General features: G+C 41.4%; 2 protein-coding genes across 3 annotated transcripts in view; one reads left to right on the top strand and one right to left on the bottom strand.

The window, feature by feature from the left end:
- The window catches only part of MED12L (mediator complex subunit 12L), a 153839-nt gene that overhangs the window by 36473 nt on the left and 104472 nt on the right, over nt 1–12894 (top strand). For both annotated transcript variants that reach the window (XM_075098655.1, XM_075098654.1), the window contains exons 14-15: nt 582–686; nt 1687–1863. In XM_075098655.1, coding sequence (XP_074954756.1) covers nt 582–686; nt 1687–1863 — 282 coding nt within the window. The remainder of the gene's footprint in view (nt 1–581; nt 687–1686; nt 1864–12894) is intronic.
- On the bottom strand, nt 3097–4617 carry GPR171 (G protein-coupled receptor 171). Its single transcript, XM_075098664.1, has one exon. It carries the CDS (start codon nt 4615–4617, stop codon nt 3640–3642), a length of 978 nt encoding a protein of 325 aa, XP_074954765.1. The 3' UTR covers nt 3097–3639.

The raw sequence follows: 12894 nt of genomic DNA, 5'->3' as shown, positions 1-12894 counted from the left end.
ATCTTTAGTCTTCCATCAGATAAGCAGTTTGTAACCTTCTCTAGAACTAGTGCAGGAAGAGGGCAATTTTAAACTCAAGACTGTGGATCACGGTTGTACTCGTATGATGAGATGTAGCCTGTTGTTCCACTGCGCAGTCCATGTGGAGCCTGTGGGCAGCTGAAGCATCCTCTTATATTTCTTTTGTATATCTCTTACATTGGTCTCATGGCCAAATTTGCTCTGAAATATAGGGGGTTTCTACAAGTTGCCTTTTGTGGTAGAGCAAAGTAGGAAATACATCTTGGGAGGGTGCAAGAGTCAGCTTCCTGTTCTGTAGGTGTTCCTGCAGCAGAATTACTCACAGGGATATACTGTGAAGTTTTGTTTCCCCCTGTGGCTTTTGTGGATTTAGGCTTGAGAAATGCTTTTATGAATTAAGGCTTACAAAGATTTGAAAGTCAGTATCTGAAAACTTCTTAACATCAGTACTTTTTTCTTAGTTCTTAAATAGGTGGAGTGCTTGGGTTTACCTGTGATCAAATAAATGGGTCTTCAGTAAAATGTGACTGATATTTGTTTTTCTCTCTGGCAATTATTAGGATCATAGTATTATGGAACATATGGGCATTGACCCAGGAACCGCTAGTATTTTTGATGATGTAGACAAGAGTGACTTTAAGGCAGATTTTGGTTCGGAATTTCCAGTAGGTTTAATTTTTGATTTTCTGCATGCCTTTGGTGCCTGTGTCTGCTGCTTGCTGTTGCCACTGAACGTCTCTCCATGCCCCTAGCACCATCTTGCTTCTTCCATTGACAGCCGATGTCCTTTGCCATCCAGTCCCTGCCGCCGTCTTCCGTGTCAGCACATTGCCTCCTTTCTCTGCATCTCCCCTGTATGACAACTTACTACTCTTCTGTGCTTCCTCTAGTTGTCCACCTGCACACACACGTGCACGCACACTCCTCTATTCCTCCTTCCCTTCCTCCCCAGCATATTTGGAGTGCTGTGATTTACAGTTTGGCATGAACTAATATGCAGATCTACCAACTTCTTTCACATCGAGGAACTCCATTGATACCATTTGCTTTTCAAGTGACTGTTTTGTGTTTTGACTCTCTCTTCCAAATCTATTTCCCTCTCCTTACTGTTAGCCTGATTTTGCATTACTCTTGAATCTCCTAGTTTCTTCCTTTGGACTGGTCCTTGTTCTGTATCCGCATGGACTCCTGTGCCCAGACCGATAAGTGCAGATTCACTTGCAGGATATTGGGACCCTGTTTCTGCCTGACATCTCTCACATTGGTGGTTTCAAGCATATCCATGCCTGCTTACAATGTCTCTTGTCACCTTCCACTTCACCCTTTTCATTATTTTCTCTCAATCACTGGACTATCTCTTTGTGGTTTCTGTGTCATAAGAAGTGTGGAGATTGCTCCGAATCGTAATGCTTTTTTGCCTGACTGAATACTGCTAGTTTAAAATTTGTCTAATAACAATGGAGATATGCATAGAGATATAATGTGTGTATGAATCTTAAATTTCGGGCTTCGTTATGATTGCCTTTGCTTTGTCTATCTTTGAAAAACCTCAGATGTTTAAAAAGTAACTGTAAGCAAGAGCAAAACCGTATCTCTGAATGCAATTGCTGAATTTTGAAAGCTAGAGGTTACAGTTGCCTTAAATGTTTGTTTTACATGACTTAGATTTTTTCTCCGATGCCTGGGGAGTCTTGTGAGAATGTGAACTCTTCTTTAGACAGAAGAATTTCAGTTACCAGCGAGAAGTCAGTCAAGAGGGAAAGACTGAGAGAACTGATTTTTCCATCCAATTATGACCTCCTTCGCCATTTGCAATACGCAACACATTTCCCTATACCTCTGGTGAGTGACCTCTGTACTTGTGTGTGTAACGGTACTGCCTGATGTGACAGCAAAGCATTTACAGGAAGAAAAGTTCTCTATCTGAAGAGGGCTGGGCTGTGTGACCTCTGCCCAGGGGCTCCTGGTCGATTTGTGTGATGCTGCTGCTTCCAGCACGCACACGCTGTGCGCTGCGGGGTGGCTTTAGTGCAGTGCACGGGCATCTTTGTTTTATTGAAAGGGGGTTGGCCGGAAGAATGCGTAAGAGAGATAATAATGTGTGATTACTCACTCAGGTTAAGGAGACAGGCACCACAATAAAACCACCACGTTCTAAGGTCTAATAAAAGCTTGCTAGATAGAAAATTTGATATTGTGGACAGATGGTTTAATACCAAAATATCTGAAAGAAATAGTTCTGAAATGTAAGGGACAGGATGGTGTTATTTCCTCCCACCCACTCCTCGCTGTTTCTAGTGTGGATTTTTGGCTGCTGCTGTTGTGTTTGTCTATAGGCTCATGAGAACTGAAGAAAGCCCCATGAATAACATTCCAGATCCCAAACCCTCATTCAGATCACTTGTCATGTCTTCTACTGTGCTGGAAAAAGAGCCCAAATACTGAACAAGTCTCCAACCGGAATGTATCTCGAGGTTTTTTTTTTTTTTCTAAAACAACAACAATAACTGTTTAACAATACTAAATCCTGTCAATCCAGGAAGTGTCATGTGAGAGTATGATGTGATAACCACGCTTCTCTTTGCTTTACATTTCTTACTCCACAAAGTTTGGCTTCTGATTTGTTGCAGGTGAATTGTTATGAGCTTACTGAATGAGCTATTTCTGTTCAGGACAGTTTTGAATGCTTGCTTAAAGTTTGATTCATATTTTGTCCATTTTAAGGATTACAGAAAAGTTGATTTGATTTGGTTTTGTTTCTGAAATATTTCTGGTTTACAGATGGAGCTAATCCAGGTAGCTGGGTTTTGCCTATGGAAATTGATTTTTTTTTTTAAATTTTGAGTATTGATTATTCTACATATGCATTGTTTTTGGAGGTGATTGTAAATTAGAATATTAATAAACTTAGTTGCTGTGTTACAGATTTTTATTTAAAAAGGAAGCAAAGAGAACACACTGGATATTTATACTTTATCTTAATTTTAAATTTTTTTGAATTTTCTGTAATAACGTGTTTAGCTTTTTTCATATTCATTGAAGCAGCAGGAAGGAAAGGCAATGGAACTTAGCAAGAATGAGAAATTTATTTATAAAAACAGCAGGTGTGATGTAGCAGATACAATAATTTTAATCAGTGCAGCTTAAAATCATTCTGGAGTAAATAATACCCTCTAAAATGCTTTTTGGTTAATTGTATATGTGAAACCTTTGCAGCTGAAGAACTGCTATTAAATAATATCTTCACTTGATTGCACCAAGTCATTTAATATAGTAAGTATGCAATATTTAACTTAGAAAAGGTGGATTCCTGTGTTTACCATAAATAATTATAAGGTATGTTTGAGTCTGTCTGAACACGTCGTATTCTTAAGTGTTGCTGATCCCTGGTAGGTCATCGCTGGTACATTGAACTATTTCTGAAGGGCTTTATTGAACATTCTGCTAGTTCAGACCTACTCTGTGAACTTATAACAGTGATGGGTATTTTGCAACGTTTTTCCCTCTGCTTAGGCTTATGATTCAGCAGAAGTGTTGTTGACCATGATAGCCGTGCTTGCAGTTGCTCAACGGCTGTTTATACTGCGGGTTTGCCCACACTTCTGATGTATTTTAGAATCAGTAGTTTTGCACCTGCCCTTCACTTCTGTGTCGTACCACTTCGCCTGTGAAAACCTCTGCTGCTTTGGGCGCTGCAAAAGTCTCGGTAAATGTCATTCTGAATGATTTGGAAAGATGGTAATACAGAATAGGGTCAAAACAGAGGTTTGATACTGCAAACAGCAAGGTCAATTCTTTAGCTTTAAAGAGAGCTTGTTTCACAGAGCAGCTGGTTATGGTATCGGTTTGGCTCAAAGTGTAGGGAATACGAACAATGTGGTATGGAACAAAACACAGCAGGTAGCCTGCAGTAACAAGCAGTATGTTGATGAGGGTTTTCTTCACATTTGCATAACTCTCGCTGTATTTGTGTCGGTAGAGTTGTCTAACAACAAGGAAATTGGAAATCAGTATCACAGCTGAAAAATTCAGGAATATTGCTGTGCATATGAAGTTAGTAAACACGTGCCAGTCTCTTCCAAATTTTGTTTTGAAATCAATGCATCCTGCACCAGGTCTTTCTTCAATGGTTTTTATTGGAATAGCCATGTTAGGCACTGTTATAAGGAGAACCATTGTCCATACAACTGCAGACAACATCTTGGCAAATCCAGGCCCTTGAATGCGGTAGACCTTAGAACTGTGTGTTAGCTGAAGGCAACGATCCATGCTTACAAATCCCAAAAATATAATTGATAAATACATGTTCAGGTAGATGAAACAGGCTGTAACTTGACAGTGGAATATTCTGAGTTCCCAGGACGCAACTCCTAGGTCAACAATAATCTTTACTGGCAATGCCAAAGTCAACAAAAAATCCGCTGTTAAGAGATTAATTAAGTAGATGCTCATACATTTCTGTTTCTGATCTTTTTGTGTGAATGCCCATAGTGCAAAACAACTTCCAATAAATCCCATGAGAAAAATCAAGTAGTAAAAATAGGTAAAAGATTCCATATCTTCTCTGATGTGGCATTGTGAAACATTGCTTGACATTGTAAACTTCTTGTGCAAGTTGGTTTTGCTGCGAGGAGATATCAAGAACCTAGAAAAAGAACCAAGATGGTGTCAATGACATCAACTTCTGAGCAACAGTAGTTATTCTCTGAGAATTTTGTTTGATTAATTTTGGGGAAAAAATGCAATTGGGAAGAAATATTTCTCTGTCTCTTCGTGCTGCTTCACAGATATTCAAGAGGGTTTTGATCTCATGTTGGAAAAGTTTGGAAATGTATTAGGATTAGTTCCTGAAAGCATATAGACTTCTGAGAAACTTCTCCACTAGAGTGGTCGTTCTGATCGAGTGTGTGATTCAACCCCCTTCTCCAACCAATCAAAACACCAGAGAAAAAGATTTGGATCTGTTTAAGATGAAACATCTGGTTAATAATGGTCACACTAAAACTTCATAACTTGTGAACAATTGGAACTATACCTTAAAAAAGGCTAATATTTGTAGCAGTCTTGATCTATAAAAATGTATTGGGAGTTTTGAAGTTAGTGCACTGTCAAAACAATACACAGATGTGTCAGACAGATGGGTGAATAGTTCTAATCAGTCCTAAGTTTTTGCAACCTGCTCTCTCTTCCTACTTGAACTGATGATAAATTAATTGCCTATTTTTAGGAAGCCTTTAGAAAAAGCACATTTTGAAAGAAGCAGCTATTAAATAATTTTGCTCGCTTCCATTTTAGGCTTCGTTACAAATTATAGGGAAGAAAAGTAGACAATTTTGGTCGTATTGTAGCTAAGTATACTACTCCATGACCAAGAGGTTTTTTTCATTTGTTTTTTTGCTACTCTGTCAGACTGCTGCATAGGTTATCTGTGGGAAAGGAGCCACGTTCATTAGAATTTATTGGAATGAAAACCAATACATTTATGTCTTGAATAGCATCAGATTGCAACACCTTTTTATTTCATTATATTGTTCTAATTTTAATATACAATATAAGAGAACTACTACATCTGCACATTTATTTTCTGCTGTAAAACGTGTATCCGGATGTGCATAATTGGTAAACCAAAATGATTGCAGATACTCCAGTGGTTTAAACTGGGGTGGGGGTGGGGTGGGGTGGGTGGAAGCAGTTTGTTTCTTGCAATTGTTTTTCTGCAGGTGGTCTCTATTGTCCTGAAAACATGTGACTGAGTTGAATTAAGTTTGGGTACGTGCAGTGTAGGTGAGGAGCAAGCAGCACTGTTGGAGCTGCTGGGCTTGCTGCCGTGGTCCTGAGGCAGTGGCAGCTTCCCTGCACTGGGGCATGGCGCAGCCCCACTCGTCCTCCACAGGGCAAAGAGGCAGCCTGGCAAACTGAGCCCTGAAATACTGCTGGAACTGGAGCCTCCAAGGATACAGCGTAACTGCAGCCAAGTAATGCAGACTACAGGCAACGGAAAGGCTGTTTTGCTAAATACTTGAGCCTGAATTTCTAGGTGTTTGGCACAGTTAATATTTCAGACTATACATTTACATAGCTCTAGATAGGCTGGAACAAAGACTAAAAGCACGTACCTGTCTCAGTGGTCTTTGGGGTCTTCTGAGCATTAGTCTGCAAAGGTCTGATGTCTCTCAGCAACTGCTCTCACAGTCCAATAGCGTGTTAATCTTTTCCTCTGGTTGCGTCTGCTGTTTTTTTAAAATGTGTCTGTGGTTTTTAAATGCGCTGATTGACGCAGTTAAAAACCAGCATTCAAATAACTAAACCACGTGGAAGTTACCTAAAAGAGAGGTGACAGAAAAAAGTAAGTGTTCATGGAACAGCCCAGAGAGACCTCTTTTTCCTTTTTTCTCGCGCAGGAGCGGGCGGCTGAGGGGAAGGCACGCTCTGCCCCGCGTAGCGCAGCAGTGAGCTGCTCCTCAGGCACTCGGTGCTGTGCAGGATGAAATAGAGAATGATGGGAAGAAAGATGGCTGCAAAAGAGCTGAGTTAGCCATGTCAATGTGGCCAGTAGCATGGATTATTACAATTATTGCAATTCAAAATACAACTTTTGTGGAGGAAAGATGGTCGGAGTTGCATGACCCGTCTGCATCTGAGGGCTGACAGGGGTAGTGGACAGTGCTGTAAACTTGGTGATATCTAGTGGAGCTGAAGGCAGTGCAATTTTCACTCTCTCCTCCTAACTTCAAGCCTGAAGACTTAAGTTTAAATGTTTACCATGTGTTCATGTATGTAAGGATCATGAGACACGTATGGTTTGGCCAGTCCCACTGTGCAGACTTTTTCATGCACTTCCTAAAACTTCATCAGGTTAGTCCCAGGTTCTTGACCTGGGGCTGTAGGTTGGTGATGTCAGTGGCTGTTCCATTGCTTTTGTTTTTAAAAATCTGAAACTACCCCTCCCCCCCATATGTCTTATGTTTAAAATCTACCTGGAATCAGGGTTTTGCAATGTAGTTGGCCCTCATTCGTTATAACATTCCTGCATGAAATTCCTTTTTTTTTTTTTCCCTCTAGCATTGCAACTTAATTTGCAGATTTAAAGGCACGTAGGGATTTTACTGACAGCAATTAAAATTCTAAACCTTTGGACATTTGCCAAGCACTATTAAAAATAAAAATGACACATGAGGAATATAGGGAAAATGTTTATAATTAAGTTGGGTTTTTTTTTTGACCCCAGGAGAAAATGTCTAACACCAGGTTAGGGGGCTGAGATACTGACAAGGATACTGAAACCCCTAAGTTAGGACTTAGTTGTAGCTGAGGATCCACAGTAATTTACAAATCACATACCAGAGCTTTGTGAAGAAATGAATTAAGAATGTCTGGTTTTGAGTTTAGTCATAAGCTTAAGGTTCAGACCGTATTTGTCGAAAAGTTTGCAAAGCTTCATAATCTGGAATGATCCTATGTTCGGTTTTGAGCAAACATGGACTAGTTTTATGGTGTTATGCTCATCATGCAAAACTGATCTTCCTATACTTGTATTTGCCTTTTTTGTTGTTTTTAAAAATTTGAATGTGGCATTCAGTCAGTTTTTCCTCTGCATGTGCATATTTGTGTCTCCCCTTTTCTCTAGAGTCAGTTTACAGCTCAGAAAACTTTTCCAGATCTAAAAAGACAAGGTGATGGTTAGTTAAACCTTTACTAAAAATGGTCTACACTTCCTACAGAAGTGTTTCGGGAGGAGAAGAAACATGAGAATGTGAGTCTACTGAGTCATAATTCTGTTTTTATTGTGGTTGGTTGTCATCCTATTCCCCTGTCTATATGTCTAATTTAAAAGGCCCTTTTAGTTCATAAATTACAGATGCAGAGGGTAGATTTTTTTGTAATTAAAGTCGCTGAGCACTTCTCATCATAATTTTTGATTTTGGATTTCACCCTATTTTTGGTGGTTTAAACGGTGTTGAATTTTTGACTTTTGATTTGAATTTTTCCATGATGCATGCCTGCTTAGGCTGACTGCTGGGACTGGGGGGTAGTGCAAGGAAGGGAAGGGGTGCTGGTGTGGGTGGGAATTAAGCCAAAATGATTAAATCATTTCTGAGAACAAAGATAGGAAAAATAACATCTAGACCTTGAAAAAAAAAAAACCACCCTGAAATCTGATGACCTTTAAAAGAGCATCAGGAGCCTTGTGTTTTGAATTAGATGCACCAAAGGTTTATGTGGGTGGTCCTTGTGTCAGGATCACTTCTGATACCTCTCCACATTTTGCATATTCATTTGGAGAAAGGTTTCACATCCAGAAAAAGTTTCCAGAGGCTTTCTGGAGCTCTGCTATTAGTAAGCGTTAACCTTTTTTTTTCTTCCAAGAACCCTCCACTGCAGGTGTAGTTGAGCTGGGCACCCACCACTGGCTCCAAGCAGGGAGCAGTGCCCCAGTAAGGGGGAGCCCAGGACTCTGGCCTCACAGAGGAGAGCAAGCTAGGACTCGCTCCTGAAGGCTGCGGGCTGGGTTACCCACAGGGGATGCAGAGGAGCTGGGAGACAGGCAAGGGTGTGAGAGTAGCCTGGATGGATGGGGAGTGAGTTTGGATGTATCATGGAGTCCTCATACGTTCTCCTCACCTGGGGTTTGACTCTTTGAAGCTGTGAAATGTTACATTGCAGTATTGTGCGTGGGGAGTGTTGGGGCTGTGCAGGGCAGCGCTGCCCAGGATGTAGGAGAGTGGATGTCCGCCTGGGTGGGCCGTGCTCGCTAGGGATGAACGCTTTGTGTAACGATCATGTCAGATCCCCAGTGCGCTCTAGGGGTGTGCTAGTGCTCAGTTTGGCTGACGATTCCCCCAGGAGATGCCACCTGTGTTTTCTCCTCCCCCTTCAGCAGGTTGCTTCAGGGGTTATTTACTCAAGGTTCCTCAAATAAGGGTCCTGTGGGACTTATTTGGGATTAAAGTTAATTAAAGATGCACTATAAGGGGTGTAGTTAAGTTTAAAAGGACAACTTACTTTGATTTTGTACTGGTGTAGCACAGGCAGGATTGCATGCGAGTGTGCATTTACAGTATGTTTGTCCTTATTTCTGCGGCTGCCAGGCAGGTGCAGTTCATGGTGAGGGGATGTCTCTGAGCCCCTCATTTTCATTTTGTGTTCCTTTCTTCGGTCCTGGATAACACTAAATGTTAGCCAGCCATGGGCGTTCAAGACTCTGTGTGATCTCCTCTCTTTAAATGAGGAAAATATATAACAACCTGTTAATCTGTTAGGAAGCTAATGTTTGAATCTATATCATTCATATCCCCATGTCTTTTAAACCAGGAAGGTTGTCAAGCATAGAGTTACGTGATTCCTTTATATAAGGTTTTTGAGCCTACTTTCTATGCAGTTACAAAAGTAAGGCTTATTTGCATGTTGTGCCCACAGGGACTCTGTCAGTTTTCTCGGCGTTGGGTGCACTGGGAGAAAACTGGGAGAAATTTCACCCATGCTTAGGTGGGGGAAGGTAACTGTAAACTTCCTGCAGCGTGGGATGGTGCTGGGGGAGCAGGACACCTTCGCTCTTCTGGGAGAAGCATCCTTGCTGCTGTGCCCTTCCTCTGCGGCTGGGTGAGAAGCAGCTGGAGAGCAGGATTGGGCTGCCTGTGGGAGGGGGTTGAGCCCCGCAGCCCTGGTGGGAGGGAGGCACAGGCAGAGCCCTGGTGGTGCCTCTCCAGAGGCGTGTTAGGAATCGGCTCCCATGGCTGCATTGGAGCACATTTTGGGGTGGATTACTTGCATGAGGGATGTGGCTTTCCCGGGCCTCCCTCTGTATAAATGTGCTGTTAAAGGCACCGACGGTTTGAGATTTAATTTTCAGTTTGAGTTTTGATTTCTTCAGTGTGTGTTTATGTCCCTGTACAAGCCAGACAGATCTGCATGGGTGGAAATTCTGCAGTTGATGTATGATAGAGAACTGATGGGAAACCCTGGTTTTATCATGATTTTGTATCGTTTATGTGATGGTAGACAGGAAAAAAACACCAAAAAACCCTTGCAAAGAGTTGATTTTCTTTCAGCTTATCTTCAATTGTGAGAGAAGCATTCAAAATCACCATCAGAGGCACAGAAATGAGCAGATGGTACAAATTAGTCCTGAGGGAGAGTTTTTTCTCTTTCTGTGCATGGCTGTCACGGTCACTATTTCAGTATTGAGGTGTATCTTTGAGGAGCAATCTTTGAGTGGTGACGTGCCATCCTTTAATCATGTAGCCAAGAAGTTTTTTTTCATGTACAAACATGTACAAACTATGAAGCTCAGTATTTTCTCTTACTGCTTTTCATGACCTTCATTGAGAGATGACATTTTTTTAATCCCATTGTAATGTGTGCATTGTAAATGAAAAATATGAGTGATCTTGGCACGGGGTAGTTATGAATTCTGAGCAGAAACAGCTATTTCTGATGAAGAAAAAACTGATTCATATAGTTATTTCAGCACGTAAGGAGGTAAGATGTGTTCAGTGTAGCCTGTGTCATTGAGCCTGTCAGAGTGGAGGGGGAATCTCCTCTGCTTGGCACACAGCACTGTGTGAACTCTAGATACTACAGGTATACTGCCCTGTAGCCTTCCATCAATTATCAATATTTAGTTTTAATTGTTTCAGCAGTGTTTTACAGATAGGCAGTGCCCTGAAGTGATGATTATTAGAGGTGCTAATGAAAATTCTCTCATAATAAAAGACTTATTTATTGGGGTGAGACGTGAGAGTATGTGATTCTGTGTTGGCAGAGAGAAACTAGCCCATCCTGCCTGTCCCTTCTCTGCTGAAGTTAGCAAATACAAGGGGTACTCCCTCATTACATCTGCTGGTTGTGACTGTGTGGCCTTGTTAGGTAGATCATCTGGCATCTGTCCCCTCTTTGGTGAGTTTTGTTGTTTGTTTTTTTTTACAATAGAGATAATTTTTTGAGATGACATCCTGCAAAGTTAAACACTGTATTATTGCTGATTTCTGTGAGACCAGGATTTTTTTATATGTTGAGGTAGTTGTGGGTGAGCTTTTTCTCCTGAAATAGTATTTGGAGGAAGGATTTCCATTTGCTAGGTTTAGCTCTTTTCCCGAAAAATTGCTATGCTCTATCGGTGGCAGAGAAAATGGTCTATTTTGGAGCCTTACACCACAATATTAGCATAAATGACCAATTCCACTGTAACTGCAGCATTGTCATTTGTACAGTGTAATGATGAGATGGCTTCTGGGTGGATAGCTGTGCAGTATTGCTAGAAGCTAGGGCAAGTTTATGAGGTGATGCGTAGTTTAAAATGTGAGGTGTTTATGGCATTTTTGAATCAGATTTATGCCTCTCTACCTGGGTGCTATCTCAACAGCAGAAGTGTCTCTTTACAAAGGGATGACTGTGAACCCTACCAGGCCTGGGGGAGAGAGGCTGAAATGGGTGAGCACGACAACTTTTCTGTGCAAATGTGTGTGTGTGATACCTCTTGGCAGCCTGCGATGTGTGCTTCCTCTTCCCAGGGGCACGACACCTTTGCAAGAGATTCCAGGTCCAGCTGAATAACCTAGCTGTCCAAAGAATAAACAGCCCAAACGCAGCTTCTTGTTCTTGCAGTGCAATGGGGGGGGTCACGAGTCAGTGAGGAAGATGAACTGCAGCTGGGGACTGGGTCACCGTTGAACGGGAATCTTGTGTAGCTCTGGGTTACCTGTAACTTTCCCTGCAAGAATTTTAGGGGAATTCCACCAGGTGGTAGGTTGACAAGGCGAGAGCTGGTACTTAGTGTGACTGTGAGACTTCTGGGTGTCTGAGGAGCTGGCTAGGTTTATCCGAGGTGTGAAACACTGGGAAAGGTGTGAAAGAATTAACTTACACAATGCAGAAAAAAATTTGGCCCCATACCTTTACATCCCAGTTCAAAGTGAACCAAAATCTAGAAATTTAGTGAAACTTTTTCAAAAGTGTGTTGGTCAGCATACTTTCCCCTGGGTGCCTCATGTAGATTTTTGTTGTTCCAATATCAGTAATCTGGTGGAGCAAGGAGACAATTTCACAATGTAAGTATTTTTTTTAAGGCTTGCAAAGTAATTAAAAAGTTATACACATATATATTGTGGAAGTGTTTTCATTTCTGTATGCCACTGTGCTTTCACAGCTGCAATTATTTTGATTTACGTAGGCAAATACCAAGCCATGCCATGTAAGGAATTAAATGTTTTTGCCATAAATGACAAAAGATCTCCCACAAAGCAACAGATTCCCTTCCTCTGCAGACTATTTCCCTTGCTTGGAGGGAAAAGCCTGCAAAGTATCAGTTTGACAAGAGTCAGGGAGCTTTGAAAGAACCATATACATAATCTTTTATGTATTTTCTTTAAAAGACACAACAAAAACGCAACTTTCTCCTGTAGTCCCTAAGAACTGGTTCAGGCTGAGGGTCCCCCCCAGCCCCTGCTGTCAAATGAACATCCAGGTTTCCCCAGGTGTTGGGTTCTGGCTTCTTCGTGGGTTTGGGGTGGGACCTTTCTTCAGGTAAGCAGGAAATGCATGCAGGTAAATATGTTCCACAAAGGTGTGTTTAAACTCAGCAGGCAGTTTAAAGAGCTGTCCGGTCCCTTAGTTTATTCTACCATCACACAGGATTATATTTACTCTTACTGTAGGTCAGACCAAAATAAGTTACCCACAGGCTTGGAGAAGGATCAAAGACCATATATTTAAAAATCTTTCACCCTGAGAGATTATCTGGTAGGACTAAAATGAGACACAGTGGCAGAATGGTGAAGCACATGTTATTTCTGTTCCTGTATCTTCTTTGTTAAGTAAAATTTAAAGCATTCAGCTTCCAGAGCCATTGCCTGAAAGCTTTTGTGGGTACTTTTT

The sequence above is a fragment of the Phalacrocorax aristotelis genome, chromosome 7 (genome assembly GCF_949628215.1).
Source record: "Phalacrocorax aristotelis chromosome 7, bGulAri2.1, whole genome shotgun sequence".
NCBI lineage: Eukaryota > Metazoa > Chordata > Aves > Suliformes > Phalacrocoracidae > Phalacrocorax > Phalacrocorax aristotelis.
This window is presented reverse-complemented; position numbering and strand designations above follow the sequence as displayed.

Excerpts from the sequence above, each read along its gene's own strand:
- GPR171 (XM_075098664.1), bottom strand. The coding sequence starts at position 4,617 with ATGTCAAGCAATGTTTCACAATGCCACATCAGAGAAGATATGGAATCT.